Source organism: Anabrus simplex, chromosome 10, assembly GCF_040414725.1.
Source record: "Anabrus simplex isolate iqAnaSimp1 chromosome 10, ASM4041472v1, whole genome shotgun sequence".
Taxonomy (NCBI): Eukaryota; Metazoa; Arthropoda; class Insecta; order Orthoptera; family Tettigoniidae; genus Anabrus; species Anabrus simplex.
In genome coordinates this window covers 25,033,433-25,047,432 of record NC_090274.1, presented here as the reverse complement: position 1 = coordinate 25,047,432, position 14,000 = coordinate 25,033,433, and the positions used below count along the sequence as shown (strand labels likewise).

The following is a 14,000-nucleotide window of genomic DNA, read 5'->3' as shown; positions in this document are numbered from 1 at the left end:
GTTATCCAGTTTGCTCTGAACATTGACAATGCTATGGCTAAATACTTCTCTCAATATGTAGCTGCTCAGACAGATAGATGATAATATTTTTATCCCGGCAAAGTTAGTACACCTGTCTTACACTCGACCAGTAACAGAATTAGTTTGATAAATAATTAATCTTAAAAAGTAACCATTCATAAAACTCATAAACTTAGAGGACATAGTACTATTAAACAATAGCTAACAACAACAACTACTTACACTATCAAAGTTATAAAAGTCATGGGGAAAGAGGACAATATTACAGAAACACAGTACAGTTTTGAAGATAAACATGAACACTTAAGTTGAAAAAAGAGAATTATGAAACAAAGTAGAATTCTATATGAAGTAAAAGTTACTCTTGTACTGAGAGTTTCTGCCCAAGTTGGGAATGGTACAGTGTAAAGTAGACAAGGCGAAGAGGATTTTCTTAAAAAAGAGGTTGAGGAAGTAGGAAAGTGATTATGGCTTGCTGCCTTGCTCTTTTTATCTTTCCATCAGATAATTTGTGCATGCACATTTACATTTCTTGGACATTGATATCAACATCTTGCAGCAGATTATTCCATTCAATAAGAACAGCAACTGTGAAGGAACAGCCATACTCTGAGGACTTGCGATTAGGATTCTCCTTTAATCATGTAACTCATTGTGTGCCTTCATTCCTGGCTTACTATCTTTAGCATACCTGCCAACTTTTAGAAACCAAAAATAGGAATATTTTTTAATTCTTAGATTTCATTACATATATTCCACCACGGTCTAGGTTAAAAAAGGTCAGGATAAAAGGCATACATATCTATAGTTACAATGCGAATTGACCATTAAATTTAAAATCTTAAAGAAAATGTACCTAATCATTCTCATTTATGACACATATGAATTATATATTTATGTCACACCGAGACACGCAACAAAATGCATAATACCATATTTTCTTGTGTAATTAAGGCACTTTTTTGACAAAACATACAGGCGAAAATTTTGGATGCGTAAATTATTCAAGGAATTCAGATGTTTACAAATTATTTAAAATTCATTTTCATTTAAAAAGTACATCAAATAGCATATAAACACAATTGGTTCAACTCATTTGCGGTTATCGTCATTTGGCGTAAAATTCCGGCGCGCGATATTTTCTGAAAAGTCAAATAGGGTACACAAGGTTAGACAAATGGGTTTGAAGTACCGACACCGGAAAATATTCTTCCCGTTAAGAGCTGACAATACGACCTGAAGTGAAATAAACATGAATTAATAAAAGTACAATTCATGTAAAGTCATAACAATGACATACCGGTACTGGCAAAAAAAAAGAAAACTGTCCAACACGAGAACGGCCGGGCATCGAAGGAGGGACCCTGCTACATTACCTCAAACCGTTCATATCCAATCTCGTACGAGTGACGTGTCCATCCACCCTTTTTCTTGAATACGAAAGTGGATCACTCACGGAAATTTTGCTTTAGACATGGTTTTTCGTTTTAGAACAATGTAAGGTGCAACCTTTCTGCCATCAGCTGTTACAGCAAGCATTGCAGTACATCGTTGTTTTTTAAAAAAGAATGAGTGCAAGGTACAACATTGGAAGAACTGGACATCTCCCCAGATCGCTGCCACACTCGCAGACGATGGTCATCCAGGGTAGTGCAGAACCACGATTCATCACTGAACAAAATGCGACGCCATTCATTAGCAGGCCACGCTTCTCAGTCATGGCACCACTCTAAATGTAGCCGTTTGTTTTGTAGTGTTAACGGCCTGACCACGATAATTGCTTTCCATTGTGTACAAGATCGCATGCACTGTGCTGTGAATTCAGCTTACTAAAGCTGCCTAAGCCTGCCACCTATTAGCAGTTTAACAAACTTGAAGGTGAAGAATCTCCATCCAGACTCTCTGAATTATAACTCGTTTGGATAATAAGTTGCAGCCCTTGTTTCAATCAGTTTTGACCCCACTCTGACTAAAGCATACCTGCCAACTCTTCCGATTTACCCGGAAACTTTCCGGTTTTCAACTCTTCTTCCGATTTTCCAATTTATTTTTACTTTTACCTATTTTTGACCGATGTAACCTCTAGTACGGCCAATACTCTTCCCCTAGGATAAACGATAAATTCTTATGTACTTGTGTAACATACAAAACCTCATTTTCAAGCGTATTTATTTGATGCTTTATTTTGTGAGGCTGAAAAATGTAGGATGCTTGCAGCAGAACTGCAGGTAGTACCAAACAGCTTCTGAATTTCACTGTTTTGAGTTTTCAGTTTGTTTCGTAAGTTCAAGAGATGATGCTTTATTGCCAAGATATTTTGGAAACTTGTCATGATTAAGTTCTTGATCGGAGAAGCCTAATACAGTAGAACCTCGATTATTCAAAATCGGTTAATTCAAAATCCCGCCTAATTCGAAGAAGGTCTCGTTCCCGGAAACATGAGATACAGTTTTGCATGTTATTTAAATTGTTTAATTCGAAATACGGATAATTCGTAATTCGAAGTACAATGTCGGTCCCATTACCGAAATTTAGACTTTTAATTCGAAACTGCCTTTACATTTTAAAACAGTAGTATGTTACAGAGTAATTTCAACTCGAAATTTATCCGCGTCATAATAGAACATGTGTTCCGCAACGTGGAGGAGTACCGTAGCTTTCCGCATTTACATTCACTTCGGTGGATCTACAGTGCGCTTCATGATTGATTAGTAAGTTGAATGAAATCGGAATTCTTTTGTATTTAAACTTTTAAGGAACGCCGTAATAATATCACGCAACGTGCAGTGTGCGGGATAACAGAATCCACGAACACTGGCGATGCCGGCAGTTGACAAAAAAACAAAAAAACTGGCTCATTTAATAAATTAGTAAGCACCGAACAATATTGTCATTGCCGATGAAACTGCATTACTTTATTTTAATGCGAGCCCAAACCATCATATGGTTTTAAAGGAGAAAGTGCCAGCCGGAGAATCGTACAAGTGTGAGGGATGGGGGTCATTGCGAGAAACTTTATCCCCTCGTCATAGGAAAGGCGTCGGACACTTTCCATGCCAGTACAAAGCATCTAAAAATGCAAACAGTACAGAAATCCAAAAAATAATGCATTTGCACAGGGGAACCAGCATAATTTATCCTCGTCTTTGAATTGTGTGATATTTTTCTTTCGTTGCGTGAGGTTATGTTTGTAAGTTATTTACCCAAGTGCATTATTTGAACGTTGTAAATGCACCTTGTTGGATACATGTTGGAGATAGTTTTTCCCCATGGCATTTGAAAGTTTTAAACTGTGAATCGAGGTGATTGCATGTATTAATGAGTCTTAGAATACTTTGCGATACTTGTGCTTACATTTCTGAAGTACAAGAGAAGGTGCCATGGCAGTAAATCGTACAAGGATAGTCATAGGAAAGTTCGATTTCAAGAACATCGGGCACTTTCTGTGTAAATACAAGGCATCTAAAATGCTTACAATATAGTAATTCAATGAATAAAGTACTTGCACATGGGAGCCAGCATAGATTTCTCGTCTTTGAATCGTGCTTTTTTTCCTTTCTTTCTTTCTTTCGTTGCGTGAGGTTATGTTTGCCAGTGAGATATCCAAGTGCATTATTTGAATACTGTAAATGCACCTTCTTGGATACTTTTTGGAAATAGTTCTTTTTTCATGGCATTTGAAAGGTATAAACTGTGAATCAAGGTTAACTGCATGCAGTACCGGGCCTTAGAATATTTTGTAACGCAGCGAGGGTTGGTACTTCTGAATTGCGAATTGGCGGTTAATTCGAAATCACGTAATTCGAAGTCCGATTTTTGAGTCCCAACGACTTCGAATTAACGAGGTTTTACTGTACTTAGCTTTACTGTGCAGTTGTAACACAAACCTGCTTGCAGAACTCTTCTGCCTTGTAGAGTGCCTCCTGTAAGTTCTGCCTGTCCGGATGCCCCTCTGGAGTAAACTCTAAGATCTGAAAGCAAAAGATATCCACCAGTAAGTGGGTCTCTATTCAAGGGGTGTGGAACAAGGCTACAGTAAGACTCTTACCTTCTTGATGATGAGCGGATATTTGGTAATGCGCTGCATGGGCTTGATGAGGAAGCTGCTGAGGGGCATGCCCTTGGTGCGAGGATCGCACTGACAGCGCCGCACCAGGTCTCGGAAGTCCGAAGATGTCTCCGTCAGCTGCTGCAGGAATGTGGCTGCGCTCAGCTGGCAGCTACAGAACCGCACGTACGCAGTCATACGAGGTAACTGGAGGGAAAACAGACACCTTCTGTTAAGGAAAGACCAACAGCAGTTTCAATTTATTTTGTATTTGCCTAGATCAACATGTTCTCTTCAGATCATAGAAAGATCAACTTTGATATCTATAATACAACACATTCAAGAATATAACCTAAATTGAGTGGGGAAGTTGCAAAAGTCCTCCAAATTCTACTCTTGTAAGTAATGGAAAGGAGAAAACAAGTTGATGGTCGAATTATTTAGTTATTTATTTAGTTATGTAGTTACTTCTGGAAAAATAAAACAAAGAACACTTGGTTCACAGAGATTATGAACGATTAGAAGAATTAAATTTATCAATGCTTCAAACTAAAGGCAGAGAAGAGAAGAGGATTCTAAGGAATAAATACCTACGATTCAAACTCATAGCATTTGAACGAAGAAAGTACACCATTAATACTATTAGACTTTAATTATATGACTAATTAAAGTGCTATGTAAAAGAAAAATATCTGGAAAAGAGGTACAACTCAAAATGACTCTTTCAAATTAAGCAAAGCGATATTATCAGAACATAAAAAACCATTAGAAGTGCTTCCTGGCAAGAATACATTTGATCTTTTGTTGTAACACTTTCGGAGTTTGTAGAGGACAAAATAAGCTATACATTGATGGTAAAATCTCAAAAATGCATTTTTTTAGTAACCCATTCGTTCTCATCTATTGAAGAGAAAATCAAGTCATATACAGAAAGATAAGAACTTCAAAAGGAACACATTATAGGACAAGCACAATAACAGGTCAAAGCTAGCAGAGGGAGCAGTAGAAAGAGGAGACAAGGACGAACATGAAAGCACAAAAGGAGGACAATCTCTGCATCTTCATACATCCTATTATGCATTCCTTTTCATGTTCTTTCTACATACAATGACAGCTCACTGCAGGAAAGGACAAGGAAGGACGACTGACGCTGATACTCACATTCTCACACAGGATGTCTCCTATCATGCGGATCTCTCCCCCAGCGCTCATATCCCGGCGAACACGCAGTGCCCTGTGACAAACAGAGCAACATGTAGATACTGGAAGTACCTTGATGCCAATATAAGGAATTCACATTAACGAGGTTTTAATACAGGCTACATGAGGGCATTTAAAGGTTGTAGTAAGGATGTAAAGGAGAGGGTTCATAAGTCTCTGCAGCACAATTTGTTCCAAGAGGTTTCTGACAGAATAATAGTGTAACGAAAATGTTGCAAACTTTGGGGTACAGAGACGAGCTGCTCTACTAGGCAGTACGTTGATGTTAACTGTACCGGAGGTACACCTGCTCCGTACATTTAAACTGAGCGCCTTTTAGAAGGCCATCTGTAATGTGAACCTTGAACTGTCTATTGGAAGAAGTTTGAACTTTAATCTTCAGGTACCGGGCGAGTTGGCCGTGCGCGTAGAGGCGCGCGGCTGTGAGCTTGCATCCGGGAGATAGTAGGTTCGAATCCCACTATCGGCAGCCCTGAATATGGTTTTCCGTGGTTTCCCATTTTCACACCAGGCAAATGCTGGGACTGTACCTTAATTAAGGCCACGGCTGCTTCCTTCCAACTCCTAGGCCTTTCCTATCCCATCGTCGCCATAAGACCTATCTGTGTCGGTGCGACGTAAAGCCCCTAGCAAAAAAAAAAATCTTCAGGTCTCTACTCCTCTGGTGGGAGGATGGACAATTAGTTTTCAAAATAATTTTGGTATTTCTAAGTTTTCAAAACTGAAGTGTTTGTAGATTGTTTTTGTGCTCTATCTCTTCCTTCTTCATGAAATTACTAGCCAATCAGAAATTTTGGATATTTATTCGATTAGCCAATCAAAATTGAGGGTGTGTACAGGCCTTCAGCCTAGAGAGTTCTGGAACCTTCCCCTTTGCTATAAAAGCTGGAAGCTTTTTGGGCCATGTTGTCTTATTCATCGCTCCAGTCCACAGGTTTAGAGTGCATACGTAGTGCAGGCAGGGGAAAGCCTTTGCCTGCCATCGGAAGGCCCATCAATTCAAGGTAATGGCATACATCTCTTAAATATGTGATAGTTTCAGATAGCTGACTTGAGGGGAAGGTTTCAAACTTCATTCTTAATGTAAATTTCCAAAGTTTAACATCATCTTTTAATGTAAAGTTTCAAGCAAGTCTAAGTACTTTATTCAAATCCCTGCTGGGAAATATGTAACCTAGGGAATAAAGTGTGTTCACACTCTTTTAATTCAAAGTCAACTTGGTATTGGGGTGACTATGATTTTGTAAAATTTTACATTTTATCCCTGCTTTTGGAACTCAGTATTTTTCTTCATCTAGTCACCCTCGGTAGTATAGTGCAAGTGTTCGCCTCCTAGCATTTTGTTTATGGCCAATATCTTAAACCTTTTCTTTTGACCATTAAGGCCATTTAGTATGGGCACTTACTGCCCCTGTTTTCATAATCAAGTGTATAGGGTAATTCCGGGAGAGTTGCCGCACTTTTTACGTCTTTTGTTATATCTCGGTATATTTACTTTAAAAATTGTTGCAAATTCATCGAGCATAATTTGAAAACATGTACATTTGATCGGGGATGAACAAAATATTGGCAATTGAAAGCAAATGGGAGAAAGGAGTGAACAAAGGAATTGTTGCATCTGCGGCGTCTCTCCCTGGATCCCGGTATAGATGCCGACTTTGCTCGGGAGAGATGCCGCGAGTAAAATAATTAATGACAAAATCAAATTTAAGCCAATTTCTTCAACTTTAATATAACCGAACACTAGAACGTACTACAAGACAATTATATCCACATAATATAAACATTCAATGGAAAAATCTATCTGATAATTTACAACATTAAAATCATATTTTAATTTCGATTTACTATAAATGTGCACCTGCAATGGATTCTTCACTGTGTTATATAAAACCCCACGGCACTTAACACCCTTGAAATGGCTCTGGCCTGCACAGCGACCGCTGCTCAGCCCGAAGGCCAACTATCAGGGAGAGACGCCGCACCCTCCTGTTTTCATACCTCAAGGCTATCATGGCCCAAAATTAGCTTACTCTCAACTACAGTTATGTTTCTGACGTCTGCTGTACTAAAAACGTCTGATTTAAGCATTTGAAGCCAACTTAATATACAATAAATTAACACACGCAAAAACTTTGTCAGGAGGAAACATGTACTCGCCTCATGATATCGGCTATAATTGGCGTAATATACGAGCAAATTTCGTCACACTCGCAGACAGTAGTTCTTCCTTAGAAACTGAAAAACCACACATATTGCCATCTAGCTGTAACGATGGAAACCTTTAGCTACAGTGTATGCGGCATCTCTACCGGGGCGGCATCTGTCCCGGATTTACCTTATCAGACTATTTTTTATTTAAAAAATAGTTGACGTCAATCACTAAAACAGGCCAAAGTAGAGTGAAGTTGAAGAAGCACATTAAAAATAATCCAAATGACACTAAAAATAAGCCTCCTTCAAATAAATAAATCTAGATGAGGTAACATGGAACAATTTAACAATCAGGTACAGTATTGGATCAATTTAAAAAGTTACTGGAAACCATACGGAACTCCTCTCTAATTCGAGACAGAGGTTAAGTCTCGCAAAGCGCTGAAGTAATGATGTGTGAAAACGGCATAGAAAACTTGAAGATCAAGTGGAGTCAAATGAATACTTGAAGGAGGAGTTCCCCTGCTAGTCTCGTTGTCTGGGTGAGTGTGGGCTGGCTTGGCCGAGAGAAGGTTGTTGAGAAATTTATTTCTTGTAAGTGGTATGTTCTGAGTTGTCAGTGGAGACATGGCACGGAATGGCATTAGTAGATGAATAGGCTTGAATGGAGTTTTTAGAAGTAGGATAGATCATGTGGAACTAGGTAGGGAATCTGCCAACTGGTGACAGCACTAAATGCAGATCAGAGGTGACTGACGATTGAAATAGCACTGGGTGGTACTTTCAAGACATAGCCCTTGATACTTTACCTGAGGAACATGTGGTTACACTCTATGATCTCTCGCCAATTTACAAAGATCTTGTGTACCTCCTCTTTGGTCAGAACGTCACCCTCCAGCAAGGGCTTCTCAAACACCTGCATCAAAGAGAGTTAAATCACTTACTCATTATTATTATTATTATTATTATTATTATGATTACATACTTAGCTTTTGCAACCACACTGTACGTCAAACAGACTTGCTTATTAGTACATGCCAAAGAGACGTTGAAGGCTAAATAGCTACCTTTTGAATAGTTCAACTCTAATGCCTGTCAGAAGGTAAAGATCACATAGAAACATTGAATTAGATGCAGTAAAACTGAAAGAAGTTATCCATGACTAGTATCTTTAAAGTGTTGTAACCAAACAGAGTCAGTCCTCTGCTGAAATCACCAACCGACTTCGAAAAGGGGCTCAGTTATACCAACAAATCAGGAATCCTCTCTGTCATCATCACTTAAGTCTACCCGAAACCAGTGAGGCTGCTACGATTGACAAATAATGTCATAAAAGAAGTATTCACTTTAAATTAAAATATTGCGTTGCTGTAATGGAAACAAAGAAATCAAACACAAGGTGGCAATGAAGGTGGAATCAGGTAAGGTGAAGGGTGCTCATCCAATTAACTATGTGAAAGGAGCGTAGAGGTGGTCTTAAGATGGATATGGACCCGCTTAAAGTGTGTGTTTCACAGCTGATGATTATTTTGTTTGTTATGTGGAAATGTCTCATGGTGCTAACTCCCTTTACACCCAGCATACTGCAAGTCCAATGATTTCTATGTCTGTTAAGTTGTACTTTTCCAGGTAAAAAAAAATATATACATATATATATATATATACACAATGTATGGCCTCACCTACCTATGCAGACATTTCAATGTGATGTCATCTGTCTACTTGTCAATTTCCATTTTCTATTTTACTCTAGGCCTACTAGATGGCAGAGTTAACCAAATCTCTCTTGGGCATCTATGACTAAGTTTTCCATGAATTTTATTGGGTAAACACCAAATGTGTCACCACAGATCTTTTACATGCTGACATCATATGACATGGAGTGTTCAATGGACTATTTCCGCCCTTCAAATTCCGACTACCTGTGCCGGCTTTGAATGCACTATCTTGGGATCTGGAGGCCAACACTCTACCACTGATCCATAGATTTCTCTAGGTAGTATGGAACAGTTAGGAGTGTATATAGTTTTCTTTTCCGCGTCGACTTTGTTGGGGTGTTCCTGTTGAATCTTAAATCGGATGGTCGGATCGAGAATAAATTCCTTCTTGTCGCCAGGTTTAAAGGTGATTACATGAATTCTTCTTGTCTCACTGTTGACTGCGATGCCATGAAATTCTTCGTACATGCTGTAACTTTTCTGGTGCAGTGTATCAGCCATTGAAGATCAAAATGCGTGGTGCCAAGCATTCCATAAACATTCGCCAAAAGGAAATGACCCTAAGATGTAAGCCAGAGTTTCCATCTCTCAGCATCTCTTGCAGTAGGTGCCGCCTTTGGATTCAGACCTGGTGAGCTCATTCTGTTTGCAAATCTGTCGATGGGCAGGTTCAATTCGTGGTGACTTCTTCTGGGGAAAGCTCAATCTCTTTTCTCTCCCAGAGGGGAAGAAATTACTGGTGTACAGAGAGTTAAACTCAAACAAATAATGAAATAATTCTATTGAGAACTACAAGGAGGTACGAACTACTGATACTAGTAATACTCCAAGACTCAAATCATGAACAACAGGTGTGTTCTTTGCCTTTTTGATATTTGAGAGACCAAAGAATGCTTCCTTCTTACCAGTAACACTATACAGCCTGAAGTATTGTACCATTTAACAGGCTACAAACTGCAAAAATGAAGTTCCAGAAAGCAAGAAAAGATAAAAACCAAAATAAAATTATTCACCATGAAATCCACGTGAAAATAAACAGCTGTCTTTTTTTAACATTGTTACAGCCTCCTCGGGGGTTTCCAACCATGTTCTCTGAGACCTGTGGAATATGTTTCTTTCAAAGAAATGTTTACTATATGTTGTAAAATATTATTGTAGAACATTTTATTTGTATTCTTTTTATCTATCTAAATTTGGAAACGTAACTACTAAATTGTAAAATATTATTGTTGTTGAGTGATATTTTGCAATGTTCTGGAAATTTTCGTGACGCGGACTTTCGGAACAGGGTGTGTCTGCCCCTGTCGATTCTAGAAGCATGTTTTTATTAATTTTAGAAGATGGAAGTTTTGCGTTTAGAGTTAGGTGATATTCTGGAATATTGTGAAAATAACGGGGCTCGGTAAGGGGTTTTGATTGGTGGATCTGGGTGGCGAGAAGGAAACTTCTGTGGTCTGATTGGTTACTCGATGATCACACTGGGGCCAGCCTTGCCTTCTTAAGTGAGCGAGGCAAGATTTCGTGGTCTTTTCATTTCTTGTCAGTCCAGCGACCAGACGCACGTCAGCGATCCTCCCTCCCCCGCCCCCGGATGGGCTGCCTTGGGGTAAGCACTGTTGGTTTCATTTCCATCTTAATTTATATTTAATTTTTGCTTGTATTTTCCATTGGAGTTTACCCCTATTCACCCAAACTCACCACTCAATTAGTTAGATGCCTTAGTTTTTCAGCTGGGCCTGCCTGTTTGATTTTGGAGGCATTCCCCCTTTTCCTTTGGTTTGGTAAATCGTGTAATTAGTAGATTAATTTTATTTCCCTCAGGGTTTGCCTCCAGTAACTCCGTATCACTCGATGCACGCTAGTTTTTCCTCTGCCCCGCATCAGAAGTGTTTTTGGTGTGGGAGTTAAGTTGAACTGGCCTCTGCGTCAAGTTTAAGTACTCGTATTTCTGGTTTCCCCTTTGTTTCCATTACATGGCACGATTGTCTGAAAGTGTGTTAACTTTCATTTAATTTTGTATTTGTATCATGTGGTTTCCATTAGCCTTAAAAGTTGTATTTTAGAAGTTACATTATGTTAAGGTATCTTTGGTTACCCTCCTTGACTTAAAAGAAAAACCCTTGGCAAATTACATCTAATTTGTTTTTTGGAGATATCGTAACTGGATTTTTGAATTGATGAATTTTGTTCCGAATTTTCTTTGTAATGTTTATTTTGGAAAATAATATCAAGGATCAAGGGATCACCGTTGATTTTTCTAGAAATTCACAACCTACGTGTATCCCAATGGCCCTGGTAGGGTTTCCATGCCCGCTCCACATCCTTTTATTATAGTCGTCACGTTGCCCAACCCGATGTTCATTTGTTTAGACTTGATGCAGTTTACCTGATGTTGGGTTGGTGCTATGGATGTTAAAGTTCTGTGTAATTTAATTTTTTCTTTTTCTTTGCTATGTACTACGTAACCACTGGAAACCGGTTACATCCTTCATTCTCTTAATATGAGCATGTTTTCTTTCCTCTGACCAGGGAAGCCGTTTTGCTGGTTTGATCTTGTCTTCAGGCACACTCCAATCCTGTATTATTTGTTTAAAGATGTGTCCGTCTTGCTCCGCTATTCTGCTCGGCCTGAGATCATCAGCCACTGCTTGGTGCCATGTAGGTTTTCCTTTGTGATTCCAAACTTGTATTGGGATCTGTTTTGTTAGCAGGCAGGTCTTACAGCAGGCTGATGAAACAAGAGATCAAGGTTAAAATGTTTTAGATACGTAAAGAGAATGGACTAAAACAGAGTAGCGACAGACTGGCTTCAGAAAGATCTCAAAGGCAAGAGATCTAGAGGCCAACCATTAAAAAGATGAATCACTCAAATGAAATAGGGCCTGGAAGAAAGAAACGAGAAATGGTGCAAGTCCAAGAGGAACAAAAGTATCTAGATTGACAGAAATACTCTTACACTACAATTGGGCAACTAAAAATTGTTAAACGATGATGATGACAACTGAATAACACTGCCACTTGTAGGCCTACATATTTTTTCCTCTATACTAATAATTTGACTTTTTATAGTTTTATTGGTGTTCAGTTTCTAACATCTGAACTTCTGAAACAAATAAAGAAAGATCAACTTGTGAGCATGGAATAGGAACCATCAACCTCAGCCAAATATGACACTGCTTGATTTTCATATGCCAAATTCACCTTCACTTTCATCTTTCGTAACTGACCTCTTGTGGGGAAATCTCATTCTCTTTTCTCTCCCAGTGGGGAAAAAACGACTGGTGTGTAGTGTGTTCAACTCAAACAATCAAATGAAATAAAAAGTCTAATGAGAACTACAAGCAGGTACAGATTACTGATACTAGTAAGACTCCAAGACTCACATCATGAACGATAGACATGTCCTCGATGTAGGCGTGCTCTGTGCTGATCAGCTCCTGGATGTACCCTTGTCGCATCTGCTCTGTTGTGTCCACTACAAAATACAATAAACATTAATAAACAAAGGGTATGATACAAGCTATAGAAGTCAATCAATAATTAGGTATAATGGAGAGAAAAATAAATAATGTTCTGTTAAACTGTGTATTTGTTACATATAGCAATATCACTTTTCAAGTAATATATTGAGTGCATACAAAATTACTTCTAGATTACAAGTTATTGTTACATCATAATTTAGAGGAATATGTTTAACATTTGATGATGATGATAATGCTTGTTGTTTAAAGGGGCCTAACATTTTAACATTTGGTGCCCACAGAGAATTTAACTTAAAAAATCTGTCTTTTCATCTGGAGTCTGTGCCACTGCTTCTAGATGGCTGTGAATTCCAAGATAGTACACATAGGAATTTGTTAAAACAAAGAGTGTAATGAACGTGTAGCATGTTTTCAGAGTGGCCACGTTGGAGATTGTAACTAGATGTTCTGCAAGTAGCCCCCGAGATCACCGAATCTAAATTTGGAGACTCTCTTCTTCGAGAGTACGTGAAGTCTGTACTTACTTCCCCCACCCAGATCGCTAGATAATCTGAAGCTGTAAGGGCGATCACCTGGATGTGCTGCAGTGTGTCTGGTCCGCACTAGAGTACTGCATCGGTAGACATGATATAGGCAACTTTGCTCTGCATCTTCAAAGAAAATCTCAACTGTTCACGAGGATGTCTTCTCCAATTGGAGATTCTCTGCGAAACATAAAGAATGTCACCTTGTTTTCTTAAGACGGCATAAGCCCAAGAGCCTGTGTCATGTCTATAAATACAGGCCGTGAAAGCATCAACGTTAACATTATTGCATCAGTGTTTGCCAAGCGATATTGTTTTGTGAATACCACATAAAACTTTATCCAAGGATCGCACATGTCCTGTTTTTCAGAATTGTATTCTGATGTCCCAAAGTCTGAGCTACAAAATGTCCTGGTTTACACTAAAGGAGCTGAAACATCCAATGTCAAATGTTTTAATTCCCACCCTCTACAGGTCTTGTTTGATCGTAGTCTGCTGGGCTCAAAAACTTGCACTGAGAGAATATTCTCACACATGAACAGTCTCAGGACCAAAGAGAAAACCAGACTTCAAGTAAAGATGGTCAGGTCAATTTTGCTGAAAACACTTTAAAGCTTACTTGCCGAAAGTTCTTGAAAATACATTTTCTGATATCAAACTCTTGAAAGCAATTCAATCTTTTGAAAAATATGCAAGTCCCTCAACCTCCAAATCAACAAATTTATGTGAAATCAAATACTGTGGCTAGAGCATGGATAGCTAATGTTGAGGACAATAAAAACAGCAGGTTACTGCACAACGGTTATAACGCTCCGCGGCTAAATGGTTAGCG

The 14,000-nt window shown here is 38.7% G+C and overlaps 1 protein-coding gene across 8 annotated transcripts in view; it reads right to left on the bottom strand.

Annotated features, from left to right (window-relative positions):
• Dap160 (dynamin associated protein 160) overlaps window positions 1-14,000 on the bottom strand; it is a 196,896-nt gene that overhangs the window by 42,204 nt on the left and 140,692 nt on the right. For all 8 annotated transcript variants that reach the window (XM_067154599.2, XM_067154598.2, XM_067154602.2 and 5 more), the window contains 5 exons: window positions 12,546-12,637; window positions 8,254-8,360; window positions 5,231-5,303; window positions 4,070-4,276; window positions 3,909-3,992 (listed from right to left, as the gene is read on the bottom strand). In XM_067154599.2, the coding sequence (XP_067010700.2) occupies window positions 3,909-3,992; window positions 4,070-4,276; window positions 5,231-5,303; window positions 8,254-8,360; window positions 12,546-12,637 (563 nt within the window). The remainder of the gene's footprint in view (window positions 1-3,908; window positions 3,993-4,069; window positions 4,277-5,230; window positions 5,304-8,253; window positions 8,361-12,545; window positions 12,638-14,000) is intronic.